The sequence below is a fragment of the Sinocyclocheilus anshuiensis genome, unplaced genomic scaffold (genome assembly GCF_001515605.1).
Source record: "Sinocyclocheilus anshuiensis isolate Anshui unplaced genomic scaffold, SAMN03320099.WGS_v1.1 scaffold989, whole genome shotgun sequence".
Taxonomy (NCBI): domain Eukaryota; kingdom Metazoa; phylum Chordata; class Actinopteri; order Cypriniformes; family Cyprinidae; genus Sinocyclocheilus; species Sinocyclocheilus anshuiensis.
Window position 1 is genome coordinate 186,379 of NW_015554143.1, and position 15,936 is coordinate 202,314.

Below are 15,936 nucleotides of genomic sequence, written 5' to 3' on the forward strand. Positions count from 1 at the left end.
ATCATATATCTACTGTAGCAGTTGTGATCCGGCTGTTTTTGAAGCTCTTGATTTTGAACATGGTCGTCAGTGATGTAAGAGTAAGTTCGATGTTTCTGCACGTTTGTTTATCATCTGTTCTGTTTTGTATATCTGTGGCTCATCTTGACCCTGTGAGAGAGATCATGAGAACTCATTCAGCTTCAGACTGTCAGTCTGCACAAGTTTGTTGCTCATTTAGTTTACATCTAAATGCTGTTTACACAGCATCAAACGCAAGAAAGCTGACCGGACGCATGCATGCAGCAGTCATGAGCAGAGAGGTTGTTTAATAAACTAGTAAATTCCGAAATGCCAAATTCACAGGGATTATAATTTGAATATCTCAACAGAAGATGCTTAAGATGTTCCTCACAATCTCAGTAGTCTTCTCTACTCTATAGATGAGCTCTTACGTGTAAGTATTTCATCTTTAATTCATTGTGCATTGGTTTGAATTGCATTAGTAACTCCTTTGCAAAGTGATACTGAAGTACTAAATTCTTTACTAAAGAGATTTAGATATTAAACTTAAAAGTGGGGGAGGATGTTGATATTTTAATATATGCATAATGTGCATGTCATTACAGTAAAAATGCATATGCAAATGTGTAAGTGTGTCTGACGGTGTTGTGAATGCATCGTAATTGACTTCCTGAATGAAGAACATTAAATTCCTATCCTTATTAGTGTTAAAAGCGGATAATTGTACATTATGGCAGGCAATTATCCTAACGAGTGAAGTACTTACATGCTGCAGAAGGTCTAGTGAATTTCTATTATTTGACAAATGGCTGGCACATAACAAGGTGAGTTTAGTTTGAAGACGAAGGCTTTTAGATGATGATGGCTGGCTCATAACAGTGATGAGATTTAAGCAAGATTGGCATTGTACACAAATGTGGTACGGCTTGCTGTGCTATCGCTGCTTTTAAAGCATTGCACTAAACTACACTACAACGTTTGCTAGATTTTCCATTTAGTTAATATTTAGACAAGTTTAGTGTTGACCGCAGTCCAAAACCTCAACAATTCAACCCCGCTGCCCAAGTTATTGTAAGAAAAATTGATCAAGCTAATGTTTTTGTTGGGTTTATTGGAAATATAAATTTATTTGCAGCTTCAAACCAACATTTGGTTCCAAACATGCCCTTAGAGTTTCATTTAGACTAAATTTGCAACATTGTTACTGTTTCTGGTGTAGTTTTTGTTGCTGTTGTTTTAATGAGTTTTTTGAATTTTATAATATTTAATCAAACAAATCAGAGTTTAAAATCTCCTTATTTTTGGTAACGGCTAAAATTAAAACTTCATCTCAAGAAATAGGAAACAAAACAGCTCATATAATATCTAATTATATCACTTGAACATTTTCTGAGGTTTTTTATTGGTCATTTTTTGGTTGTTGAATAAAAAATACTTTGGGTATATTATTATTATTATCTGTTAAATGTATAAATGTTGAAAATCAAAAGGTGACTTCATTTTCAGGCCCTGTTTTGTGGAATGTGTTACTTTTTATTCATTTATTTATTTTATTATTATTTTAATTATAGTTTACATTATAGTACAATGTTTTTGCATTTTGTATTTTGCAGGCTGCATTTAAACAAAGCTCACTCTGTCTCTCCCATATTAGTTTCTCTCTAGTTTTGATGATCTAATAATAGATATGAAATGCTCAGATGCTGTAACTGGATTGTTCTCTTTAAAATCTCTGTTTGCTTTGTGTTTCATAAGCCGTGACAGTGAGGTTCCCGTCTCTTACCTTATCTTGATTGGCTGGGAAGGGCCAGAAGTGAAGCAGGACTGAGTGAAGCAGCGCAGACGCTCTCATTTGGACATTAGGCAACAGAAGGACCGGAGTCTGGAAACGTTATGCGTGAGAGGAGCTGTGGTGCAGTGGTTTGATGGGCAGGTGAATATTGAGCCGTGTTCATGGTGCTCGCGACACTCAGCAGAGGAGTTCAGCGCTGGACTTTTACTGTGCTTCTCTACAGCTGCCAGGCGAGTCCGTGACACACACACACTACTCTCACACACACACACACACACTCACACTCATACACACTCACACACACACACACACACACACACTTCTACACATCGCTGTCAAATGACTAAAGAAGTGACTAGAAAAAGTTTAATTTCATAGTTTTTAGCACCGTACAAAATCATGTTTTGAAGTTTATTGGAGTATGTTTTACAAGAAAATACTATTTCAGTCGTTCTGCTTCAATTCAGTGTGTTACTTTCTAATTATTTGTGAAATTTATAAGCAAAATTGTTTCAAAGTAAACCCTTCACAGATTTTTTCAAGAGTATTTGGTTAAAAAGTAACTTGAAGTAGAACAAATAATAAAAGTTAATTCAAATAAACCAAACAATAAAATAAGAGTTTCCTTAAGGTTCTTTTTTATGCTGTCAAGTTAATAGGATAAAAAAAGAAGAATTTTGAGATTCTGGCAGAATATTTTTCAAAGTAAATTATAAAGATTATGATATGTTTTACAAGAAATATACTATTCTATTTCTACTTCAAAATGTAATGTTTAATTCAAATTTCTTGGTAATTATTTGTGCAATTTACTAGTAATGTCTGAGTGAAATTTGTAGATCCTACATAAATGTATTTTTTTTAGTGTAATAGTTGGTTAAAAAAAGTCACTTAAAGTAGATAAAAAAACAAAAGATTTTTTTTTTTATTATATACATTATAAATATACATTATAAATTATACAGACATTATTGGAATATGTTTTACATGTACCCTGCCCTCCTTATTTACCATGGATCAAAGAAGGTCACTTGTTTCAGAATATTACAGTCTTATTACAGTTAACATGTTATATTGTATCATTATCATGTGAGTTGTATCATTATATTGTCAATCATTATTTTCCAAATTGAATATTCAAATTTATTATTGAAATATATTACAGTTTGGAAAAGTTTGGAAAAATTAAAGCTTGAAATAATTACGTTTTTCGCATTTATTTGAACAAAAGTATTAAAAACTGTAATATTGTAAAATATTACACCAATTTAAACTGTTTTCTATTTAAAATGTAATTTATTCCAGTGAATCAGCATATTAGAATGATTTCTGAAGATCATGTGACACTGAAGACTGGAGTAATGATGCTGAAAATACAGCTTTGATCACAGAAATAAATTACATTTTAACAGAGATTCACATAGAAAACAGCTGTTTTAAATTATAATAATATTTCACAATATTCACTACATTTTTAAACAAGTAAATGCAGATTTGGTGAGCAGAAGACACTTCTTTCAAAAATATTAAAACATCCTAATTGTTCCAAACATGTAGAATTTATTCATGAATAACACTTTACTTAATGAAATGTATGGTGGTCATTTTTAGGTGCTACTGGAAACGTGCACAAGGAATGCACGGTCAATGGGACCTGGAAAACTGAGGAGAATTCCAGCAATGTATGGAGAAATCAGTCAGAGTGTGAAAACCATTCTTTTTTCAAGTCCAAGGTGAATATTGCTACCATACATTAAAGTATGGTGTCCGCCAAGGTATTATTTTTGTAATAGTATCCTGCATACACAGGAAGAAGAAGTGTTTCGGCATTCTGTGCTGAGAGTCTTGTCCATTGTAGGATACTCGCTGTCTTTTTCTTCACTTTGCTTGGCTGTTCTGATCATGAGTCTTCTGAGGTGAGTGGTGTTCTGCAGGGCTCGGTGTTTGGTCCTTTTATGTTTCGTAATGTAACTTTAAGATAGCTTGCAAAAATGTTTTCCTTCATTGTTTATCATAACACTTTAACCATAATCTCACTGGTAAAACATGGTTTAGTGCCATTGGTCATGGAGATGATGACAAACATCGACTAATTTGGATTGTAGGCGTTCTCTGATTAATCACTCCTGTTCACTGTATTTACATGTAACCAATGTTCTCTGTCACTGTACTTACATAATTAGATTTATTTGTACATACATTTCCAAGCTTTGTTTTCATTGATCAAATAGATTCATTTCTGTACTGTCCAGTCATTTATTCCATTCCAGCCCAGAGCTGGCTCCAGATATCTGATATCTTAATGTTATTTGCCCCTGACCAAGCAATAAATGATTTGTACCTGTTGTTTTCAGGAAGCTTCACTGTACGAGGAACTACATCCACATGAATCTCTTTGTATCATTCATATTTAGAGCAACAGCAGTAATTATTAAAGAGGTTATATTACATGTTGCGTATACCAACCTGCCCAGGGACGAGATCGGATGGAACAGCTACACAAAATCTACGGTACAGAAACATTCCTTTATGTGTGTTTTTTTTTGTTTTGGTTTTGTGGAATTATTTCAAGGAATTACATCTGAGCAAGTGTACATATCTTACTGTTTGTTATTTCAAAACAGAAAAAGACAAGACAAATGCAATAATATAAATGTCAACCTTTCAGATTTCATTCGTCTGCAAGGCCTCAAAGGTGTCGCTGGAATATTTTGTGGGCTGTAATTACTTCTGGCTGTTAGTGGAGGCGATATTCCTGCACACGCTGCTGTTCACCGCAGTTCTGACCAGGAAAAGACTTCTGAAGAAATATATGATTATAGGATGGGGTGCAGCTTTTGTACTACATAAAAATACTCTTTCCTTTTCATTTCTTTGAAAGTATGTCCTACATTAAAATATGACTTATTAATTCTCCACCTTTATTCAATGAACTCGTTCAGGAACTCCATTACTGTTTGTGATTCCCTGGACGGTTGCCAAAGCTTTGTATGAAAATAAAAGGTAAGTGTCTGTTTTACTACTGATTGACACTTTAAAAAGAAGTTTTGCATGTAATACAGAAAAACATTTGTGTGAGGAGGGATTTTATGGTGGAATAAATGTTTTTTTATTTTTGCTTTTTATCCACTGAAAAAAATGTGTAGGGCTATTTTCACTCAGAAATTGCGATTACATTTCACAAATAATTTAAAAAAAAAATAATAATTTATAATAAATATTAATTTGACCCTAAAGTTGTGAAAGACTGAAATAGTATTTTGTTGTTGTTGTTAAATGTAATCCAATAATCTTCAAAACAAATTTTTACAGTGTTCTTATACAGTATATATATATATATATATATATATATATATATATATAACCAAATAATTTGATTAAATAAAATACAGAATTTAAAAGAAAAAAAACAACAATAGAAAAATGAAAATCACAACAAATCAAATTAACTGCTCACAATAGCATACTCGATGTGAATTAGGATTCCACTAAATCTCAGTTCCAGTTCACTGCTGCTTACACGAGATCCTTCTTCCGCAATGTAATTTCTGAGCAACGTTCAGTCAGAAAGGGAGGAAAACATACAATCCTACCACTCGGTTGATTCCTTGATCCACAAAGCTTGGTCCTTATATGGGCATGGCTCGCCAGTTCCTGCATGCAATGACGGCTGTAACGCGAAGCAGGGACAGTTCAAGTTCAAAATGTTCCTCAGAAATTGGTTAATGTCCAAGAAACGTGCAGCATCCGACTCAGGAAATGATGAAAAAAGTAGAAAATAGAAAGAAAACAAAAAAGGACAGATAAAAGGGAAAAAAAAAAGACCCAGCCTTGCAAAAGACAAAGCCAAAAAATACAATTAGACATTCCTTTAAAAAATATACATCTTATGATGTATAAAAATATACATCCTAATATACAGCAGTTAATCCGCAAATAAACATTCAACATATTTAACTTCATTTTCATCTAACATGAACGCATTGAATTTGCATAGACGTGCAAAGAGCATTTTTGAAATGATGCGCTTAGGCCTCATCTGCCCGCATGACGTGCGACACGATCCGCCGTTAGCTCATAGCTCGAATACACGACAAAAACCATTAAAATAACATTTGTAAACTGCTCAAAGTAACTTTTAACTACGAAACATTAGTTAGTTAGCACATTCACACAATATTCTTCCCATTTTAAACCAGAAGATAAACTTTTATGCGTCTTTTCATACAACTGCACATAATACAACAGCAGTTAATGGTTAAACACCATTTATCAAACATTTACACAAAATAACCTCAGTAATTGAGGATTTATTCACTTCACTTACCAAGAGAATTCGATTTTTTTTCAGTTATGAAATTTCCAGAAAGGCACAAGGGTTAATATTATATAATGGCATTATATTTCTTAATAAATAATTGTAACCACAGTTAAAATAAATTTGGTAACACTTAAATCCTTTATTCATAATGCATTATAAATAATGTACATTATAATGCATTATATCTTTTCATAAATAATTGTAACTAAAGTTAAAATGCATTAAATTATTTGCAGGTTCCTTACATTGAAATTAGTGGTTTGTTGAGTGTTTTAATGAAATATACTTTCTAAAGATGTAACGATGAATAGATAAGTATCATAATGTATTGTAAATGTGGTTACAATTATTCATGAGATCATACAGTGTATTATAAGGTGCATTACAAGGCATAAATGCATTAAAACGACTTTTATAATGCATTATATATAAAGGCTTTAAATAAAGTGTTACCTTAAATGCATATGCTCATCTGTTCATGGTTAAACATACATAGTACAATGCATGTTTCCTGTTTCTAAAGCTGTTGGTTAAATAACATCACATGGATCTGGTGGATAATCAGAGGCCCATTAACATTATCAGTGATTGTGAGTATGATGCCTAAATTTCTATTTAAATGGCTTGATTTCCTCTTCTTTTGTTGGCATATATTCAGTTTGAAGACTGTGGAAGAGCAGGGTTCGCTGGTTTACATCTGTTCTGCTGTCATGCTATAATGCTGATTTCACTGTAGTTTCTGGCACATTGAGGTGAAGCGTCTCGCTGGTCATGAGCGCACGGGAACGAGCCGGAAAAAATAGCAATTACAGTGGATCAAATCAGTCGTGCTGCATTACTGCTGATTCACAAGCAATGTTCAAAATGTGTTTGAACCCTTCAGTGGTTAATAAATGTACATGTGCAATAAAATAAATAATTTTGTAATAAATTTCAGTGTATATAAATCAATGTTGCTGCAATATAGAGTATTAAATAAAAATGATAAAATCAAAACTTCATTAACATTAACTTACATGTAAAATCACATAAATCATTTTGTAATACATTCCAATGAATATAAATCAATTTTGCTGCAATATAGAGTGTTAAAAATAATAAAATCAAACTTCATTAACATTAACTTGCTTGTAAAATCACAAATCATTTTGTAATACATTTCAGTAAAATTTAAAAAATTGATAAAATATAGAGTATTAATAAAAATAATAAAATCAAAACTTAATGAATACTCAGTCCTGCTCACAAAAACCTAGGTGTAGTGGGTGATAAATGTGCATGTAAATTCGAATAAATAACCAAAATCAATTTTGGAAAAAAAAAAGTATTAATAAAAAGAATGACATAAAAATTTCATTAACACTCAATCCTGCTCCAGAAAAAAAAAAAAAGAAGTGAGGCGGATGAGCAGTTGATAAACGTACATGTAAAATCAAATAAATTAATTTGTAATCAATTTAAAAGAAATTAAATCAGTCTTGCTACAATATAGAGTATTAAATACAAATAATAAACATAAAATTGTTAACACTCAATCCTGCTCAAAAAAATACAAATAAAATAAAATAATAAAGTAAAATAAAATAAAATAAAATAAAATAAAAAAAAAATACTGAGATGGACCAATTCACCAATAAAAATAATAGGACCAAATTATGGACAAAATTAAATAAAAATAATAAAAATAAAACTTAGTTAACATTCAATTCTGCTCGGGAAAAAAAAATGGACCAATGGTTGATAAAAACATATTAAATCAAATAAAAAATTTTCAGCAAAATTAAATACATTTTGCTGCAATATTAAAGTAAAAATAATAAACTCAAAGCTTCATTAACACACAATCCAGCTAAAAAAAAAAAAAAAGATATAAATCATACAAAAGTAAAATTGTTGATATAATCATGCACTCACCTGTCGATCTGTCTTTCAGGTCATTTTTTGCATTTTTCTCAAAATCATCAGACTTTTGCTGTCTAAGCTGAAGGCTGAGCAGGTGAAGTTCACTGACTACAGATACAGGTCAGTCACTGCTTATCTCAAACACGTGTGAAGTGCTGGTGACAAGACTCGTTTGACACGGTTTGCATGTGTCTCTCAGTTTAGCCAGAGCCACGCTTGTGTTGATTCCTCTGCTCGGGGTCCACGAGATCGTCTTCACTTTAATTATAGATGAATCGGTCGAGGGAAGCAACCGCTACGCCCGAAACGTCGTCCATCTGACCCTGAGCTCTTTCCAGGTGACAACACTGCTTGTATTTCCCTTGCCGACTGGTACACTGAAAAAAAACATGGTGTAGAAACAATGTTCTCTTAGAAATGTGAAATTTTTCAAAACTGAAATAGTGCTTTCTTGTAAAATGTACTCCAATGATCTTTACTTAATGTACAACTTTGAAACATTTTTTACAGGGTTTTTTTTTTGCCTCACCAAATCCTCTAACTGTGAGCTTTTTTTGTTCAACAGGGTCTTTTAGTTGCAGTGCTGTACTGCTTTGCAAATGGAGAGGTACGTTTGGTGACGACATTTGAACTTTAACCCTCATAATGCATTTACAATCTCTATACTTTTTTCTCATTCCGGGTCCGTTTGGACCTCACCTGAAGAATTATTTTATAAAACAGTCATAACTTTCACATAAAATCTTATTGTATCTGATCAGCAGCTTCTCATTAATGAGTGAATGTGAAAAATATTCATCTTACCATGTTATTACTATGCTATTAAGCTAACTATTTTTTAGTAATAAGAAAAGTGAGAAATTTCAAATTCCACATGACCCACGCCAAAAAAAAATTATGATGCTAAATGTTTTTGTTTTTTTTCCAATATTGATGAGAAATTTTATTTGAATATATAATTGTATAGAATTTATAAGGTCATATAATCTGAGAATTACCGGTATTAACCCCATTGGAACAAATAGAAATTAATTAAATTCTGTTGAATTTCTAACTCATGATTGCTCAAATACGGTCCAAATTTATGAAACCTACAGATTTATTTCTAATAAAACAACATCACAACAACATAAATATTAATCTGAAAAGTTTTCAAACAAAATAAATTCATTTTACTTGCATAAACTTTCAGATGAAAAAAGTCATCCATTTATCATGCTGCAGTGGTTCGTCAATATACGTACATATTCATGCTCATCAATAAAATTCAGTCCAAATGTGTGTGAGATATAGAGAAAAGCTAAAGATACTTTACAAACGTTTTTGACACTAATACAGCTTCATATATAATTTGACATAAAATATTTTTGACACTAATGGTGCTCCATACAAACCCGGGTCAAAAATTACCCGAACAAGAAACATGTAACACTTTTATTTCATAAATGGTTATATGCGTCTTCAAAAACAATTGTAAACAATCTGAAAAACAGATGTGTATTTTAAGGGTCTTAAAGCATTTGCAAAGTCTAATTCCGTTAAACAATGCATTTTTAATCAATTCGGTCAATGCATCTATTCTGGGTCAAAACAGACCCCAGTGTGTTATGAGGGTTATGTCTGAGAATGTCTTTCAACATAGACCTAACTTTGGAAACGTGTCCTTTAGGTCCAGGCTGAGCTGAAGAAGAGGTGGCAGCTGTTCGTTTCCTCCAATCACTTCGAGGCGCACAACTGTTTCGCCGACATTCACCCCAAACACCTGTGGAAGAGCTCGCAGAAGAGACCTGGACAAACCACAGAGCAGAGCGAATCCAATGAGGAGGGAAGCCACGCCCCCACACAGGGACATCAGCTGCAGGTGGCCGTCCAATCAGCAGAGGACTTGGCGTGTGGGCGGAGCTCCGGCCTGGAGTTTTACATGAGGAGGAGCCTCTCCAGCAGCGACGGGGAGATGACTTTAGGAGAGACCATGGAGGAGATCACAGAGGAGAGCGAGTTTTAACGTCTTCTCACTCCTCATTCTGTCAGCAGCCCCTGCTTCTGATTTATTTTTCTATAAATATGTAGTTAAGGATGTATATAGACACTTTAACCACTGTAAATGGCTTCCATAATGTTTTTGATACCTGATTTCTGTATGTGTATATGATGCAAGGTGTTTGAAAGGAGCTGCACAATCTACGCTTTGAAATGCTCAACTTTGAATTTGAAGTCGCTAATTAAACATTAGTTCACTGAAGACTCAGTTAAAATGACACTGAACTAAACAAGAGTGGTGAAAACAGGGATGGACTGTGATTGAAAACAGCCCAGGGATTATGATGCTCTAATACCATATGTTTGAGCAGCTTGATTATGTAGATCAACTGCTTTTGCTTCAGAACCAAGATTTTACTTCAGACATCAGGTGGAGATTCAAAATAGAACCAAAACTGTTGTACAAAAGCGGCAGAAATATCTTGAAATTCAGTAATGTTGCCATAGATCCAACAATATGCTAAATTGGTAGATACTATTGTTAAATGCAATTTATTATATGAATTAAGTTTTTATTTTTTCCTGCATTTTTATGTCAAAACACAGCAGTTTTAACTTACACATTGATTTGCATCTTGATTGTTTGGTGCATCTTGATCATTTTGATGTTTGAAATTATAATTTTTACATTGCAAAAGCAGTGCAATTAAATTAAACAAACAATTAGCAAGACATTTCTCCCTAAACATTGTATGTTTGCTTTGCATCTACATTCGGTCAAGCGGCACGTTGGAAGTTTATGCACGCATGCTAGTAATAATAGAACGCTGCTCAATGTGAAACACATGTAGTACTTGTCGAATACTGAAATGAAACGGTTTGCTTGACTAGTGTTTATTCATGAGCAAATGAGTGTGAAGCAAAGTTGTGGATTATTTACATCATTTGCATGTGGTTTGTCCATAACTCATTGAATGAACTCGCCCTCTGTTATTTTACCTGATGATACAGAGAAAATGCATTCTTCAAACCTCAATAAAGTCTATTCAGTTAAAGGTTTCAATATTGTGTATCTTTGTCAAGAATAAAACTCACCGTTTTCTTTTTTCCCAAATTGTATCTGTTGGTTTCCTAGAAGTTACATCAAAAGTCACCTAAAAGTAGTCAGAATGCGTAATCCAATAAATTACATTATAAACTACAATTTCCGTTACAATCTTTAACAATCAATTTTACAATCTGTAATCAGTAACAGACGACACTTTGTGACCCTGGAGCAGTCTTAAATCTCGAATGTGTGGAAGTTTCTCCTCTGCCTTTAAAAATGACTGACATTAATTTAGCTATCAAATTTAACACTCTTATGGAAATATGATCATATTTTTTGTAATGATCATTCAAATCTGACTAATTTTCCAATTTTTTGCCATAATCAGCATCACAGGAAAATGTTATGGGGTTTCAAATCAGAATATGACTTTCTGTTATGAAACAGGACATTGATTTCATTCATGTCCACTGTAGAGTACTGTGGATAAATTATATTTCAATATTCCTATGAAATATTAGATATTATTATGAAAATCCTGCCAATTATTACTCCCATTATTGCACTTCCTTTTTCATCACATGTTGCCCCAAGAACACATTAATATGCAAATTAGATATAGTGTATAGATACATAGTATATCATTGTAAAACCCATTTATGGCAATTTTACACACATACTGCATAAAGCAAAATGGTATATCAAATCAATCTGTTATATCTTGAGAATCATCTTTATACAAAGTTTGGTATAAAAAAAATATATTGTTTTTGCCTATTCATGTTGATTCATTTCTTTTTTTTTTAGCCCTGGTGTCCTCTACAGAGGACATAGCATAACATATGAATAAAATATCATTTTTCAAAAAAAAAAAACAATTCTTATGCTCTAAACAATGTGATGACATGAAAAAATACCAAAACGTTTTTTTTTCTGCCTCAGGAGGATACTATATATATAACTGAAATGTTACAGTATTTAATTATATATTATAATATTTATTATAAAATCAACACATGCACAAAAAACGTGACTAATACTCAGATTAAATCACAATATGGCAGCATGCTGTTACAAAACTCATGTTTGCCTACATGTGCATTTATCAAGATCCATATTTTGCAGTGAATCAGAGATTGAGAACTGATACCAATTATTTTTGGTTTAAATATTGAAGAATAATTATTCAATACTTTAATTTTATGCTATTTTGCACAGTGCATACAAATTTAAATAATAATAATGATCAATATATAATGTTAATTATAACTTTATATGTACAGTATGTGTGTGTGTGCATTTTATATGTAAATATTATAAATAACATGTTATAATTAACATTGTATATTATGTATATAATGTTAATATATCATATATATATATATATATATATATAAACATGTTATTTATAACCACATATATGCAGAAAAAACTAAATAATATTCAGATTAAATTGGATTAAATCACAATATGGTCTCATGTTGTTACAAAACGAATTTACTGTGGTTATGTTTGGCTATATTTATCAAGATCCATATTTTGCAGTGATAACATGCAAATGTAGTAAAGACTGGCTACTGATTACTTTTGGTTTAAGTGTTTGAGAACCATTATTATATATATATATATATAATTATATATTTTTTTGCACAGTGGTAACTAATTTATTAATGAATATATTTTAGAATAATAATTTATAAATTAAAAATGTATAAATGTTATAATATTTAATTTTAATTATATATTATTTTCAATTATAAAACGCACAAAAACGTGAATAATAATGCATTTGTCACAGAAATGTTAGAAGACACATGAGGCTCGCGCGCGGAGAGTGCTGATGTGCTGCTATATGTCAATCACGCGGATGGGGGCGGGTCGATGAAGCCACGCCTCCAGTAGAGAGAAGCTCATCTGAGATGTGGATTCTGGCGTGAAGCTCCAGTGCAGTTGATTATGAAGCATCATCTTCATCATGATGTCTGAGCGCATCGGCTTCATCACACGCCTGCCATCGCTTACACAGCCTACTAAACCACAACTAACCAACCAGGGTTTGCCTTCTAACCTCCACTAACGCGGTTTGCAGTCGATAGTGTGTCTGGTGAACGCTGTTTATTAATGTTTTTCTAGTTGAAGTGACAGTTCGTGGAAAGGTACGCAGAACTATGTTAGATCACACAGTGCAGATTTTGATACTGAAGAATCGGGTGTATTGTGAAATTGTAATATTTGTTGGCTACATGTATAAAAATGCTGATTTGTTTTGACAGATTGATAAGAACACAGGGATGGTCATGAACCTGATCTGAAGGAATATATTGAGGTACAGCTGTCCCTACACTGTCTAATGTGTACTTAACAATAACTAAAAATAAAAAAAATACATTAAATTTAATATATATTAAAGTTAATATAACATGAATACTAATTTTATGTAAGTTAAAATCAACTTCTTTTAAGTCACTGTCAAATTTGTTCTTTTTATTATTATTCTTTTTTTATTCAACATTTTTAAATAATTTTTTTAGCTATAAATCAATTATAGAAATTAATACTTCTATTTAGCAAGGATGCTTTAAATTGATCAAAATTGATGATAAAGACATTTATAATGTTACTGTACAAAAGATTTCTATTTCAGATAAATGCTGTTATTTTTAACTTTCTGTTCATCAAAGAAACCTGAAAAAAATTCTACTCAGCTGTTTTCAACATAATAATAATAATAATAATAATAATAATAATTGTTTCTCAAACAGCAAATCAGCATATTAGAATGATTTCTGAAGATCATGTGACACTGAAGACTGGAGTAATGATGCTGAAAATACAGCTGCGCATCACAGAAATAAATTACATTTATTTAATTTAATTTTGAATCAAATAAATAAATACAGGCTTGGTGAGCAGAAGATAATTCTTTAAAAAACATTAAAAAGTTTGCTGTTCAAAAACTTTTGACTGGTTGTGTGTGTGTGTTTGTAAAAAGTGAAGTTTCTTGCTTTTTAACATTTTTATCTACAGTGACTATAAGAATATTTCTTGCAAATATAAAGAAATGCATGACATATGGCGAAAAGCTGCCTTAATTCATGTATGAAAGCATGTGCACATGTACAAGGACTAAATATGCAAACATTGTTAATAAGTTTTGTGTTTTAGGAGGCCATCATGAAACCTCTTGACCATAAAAATCTGGATCTGGATGTGCCGTATCTTCCTGATGTCGTCAGGTGTGACTCTCTGTTTTTCTGTCACATTTCTGTCACAATACAATCGTTTAAAAACATATTGATGTTTATTTGTTTCATGCAGCACCACAGAAAACCTGTCCGTGTTTATTTGGGACAGTATGGGGAAGCTTCTGCCACCCGACAGCCTGTATGAGATCAGAATATATGAAACGGACAAAAATATTGTGGTGTACAGAGGAGAATAGAGTATAATTCAGCTGCGCTGCTGCATCAGCTCTCAGTACAGCAGTAAACGGTGATGAATTTTAGAAAGTACATTAGGGGAGAGTGGCTCCTGCTGCGTGTCACTACAGAATGGGATTAATGTCAGTCACTGGGAGTTTGGCTCAGTTGTCAGCCATGTGATATTGATCCTATTACACACAGAGAGATTACACTCACTCACTCACTCACTCACTCACTCACTCTCTCACACACTCACTCACTCTCACACACACTCACTCACTCATCACTCACTCACTCACTCTCTCACACACTCACTCACTCTCACACACACTCACTCACTCATCACTCACTCACTCACTCTCTCACACACTCACTCACTCTCACACACACTCACTCACTCATCACTCACTCACTCACTCTCTCACACACTCACTCACTCTCACACACACTCACTCACTCATCACTCACTCACTCACTCTCTCACACACTCACTCACTCTCACACACACTCACTCACTCATCACTCACTCACTCACTCTCTCACACACTCACTCACTCTCACACACACTCACTCACTCATCACTCACTCACTCACTCTCTCACACACTCACTCACTCTCACACACACTCACTCACTCATCACTCACTCACTCACTCTCTCACACACTCACTCACTCTCACACACACTCACTCACTCATCACTCACTCACTCACTCTCTCACACACTCACTCACTCTCACACACACTCACTCACTCATCACTCACTCACTCACTCTCTCACACACTCACTCACTCTCACACACACTCACTCACTCATCACTCACTCACTCACTCTCTCACACACTCACTCACTCTCACACACACTCACTCACTCATCACTCACTCACTCACTCTCTCACACACTCACTCACTCTCACACACACTCACTCACTCATCACTCACTCACTCACTCTCTCACACACTCACTCACTCTCACACACACTCACTCACTCATCACTCACTCACTCACTCTCTCACACACTCACTCACTCTCACACACACTCACTCACTCATCACTCACTCACTCACTCTCTCACACACTCACTCACTCTCACACACACTCACTCACTCATCACTCACTCACTCACTCTCTCACACACTCACTCACTCTCACACACACTCACTCACTCATCACTCACTCACTCACTCTCTCACACACTCACTCACTCTCACACACACTCACTCACTCATCACTCACTCACTCACTCTCTCACACACTCACTCACTCTCACACACACTCACTCACTCACACACACTCTCACTCACTCACACTCACTCTCTCACACTCACTGACTCACTCACACTCACTCACTCACTCACACTCACTCTCTCACACTCTCACACACTCACTCACTCACTCTCTCACTCTCACACACTCTCACACTCTCTCTCACACCCTCTCTCTCTCTCTCTCTCACACACTCTCTCTCT

At 33.6% G+C, this 15,936-nt stretch overlaps 1 protein-coding gene, 1 long non-coding RNA gene and 1 pseudogene across 2 annotated transcripts; all 3 read left to right on the forward strand.

Annotated features, from left to right (window-relative positions):
* Nucleotides 1-3,642: 3,642 nt before the first annotated feature.
* On the forward strand, nt 3,643-4,618 carry LOC107670550 (uncharacterized). Its single transcript, XR_001632100.1, has 3 exons — nt 3,643-3,711; nt 4,150-4,306; nt 4,464-4,618. It is a non-coding gene; the product is annotated as an uncharacterized LOC107670550 (long non-coding RNA).
* On the forward strand, nt 4,619-10,023 carry LOC107670544 (glucagon-like peptide 2 receptor). The gene is made up of 7 exons (XM_016463187.1): nt 4,619-4,628; nt 4,738-4,798; nt 6,640-6,706; nt 8,050-8,138; nt 8,218-8,356; nt 8,584-8,625; nt 9,688-10,023. The coding sequence occupies exons 1-7, from the start codon at nt 4,619-4,621 to the stop codon at nt 10,021-10,023; spliced, it is 744 nt and encodes a 247-aa protein (XP_016318673.1).
* A 2,998-nt stretch (nt 10,024-13,021) lies between these two features.
* Nucleotides 13,022-14,718, forward strand: LOC107670545 (6-pyruvoyl tetrahydrobiopterin synthase-like; annotated as a pseudogene).
* Nucleotides 14,719-15,936: the final 1,218 nt, after the last annotated feature.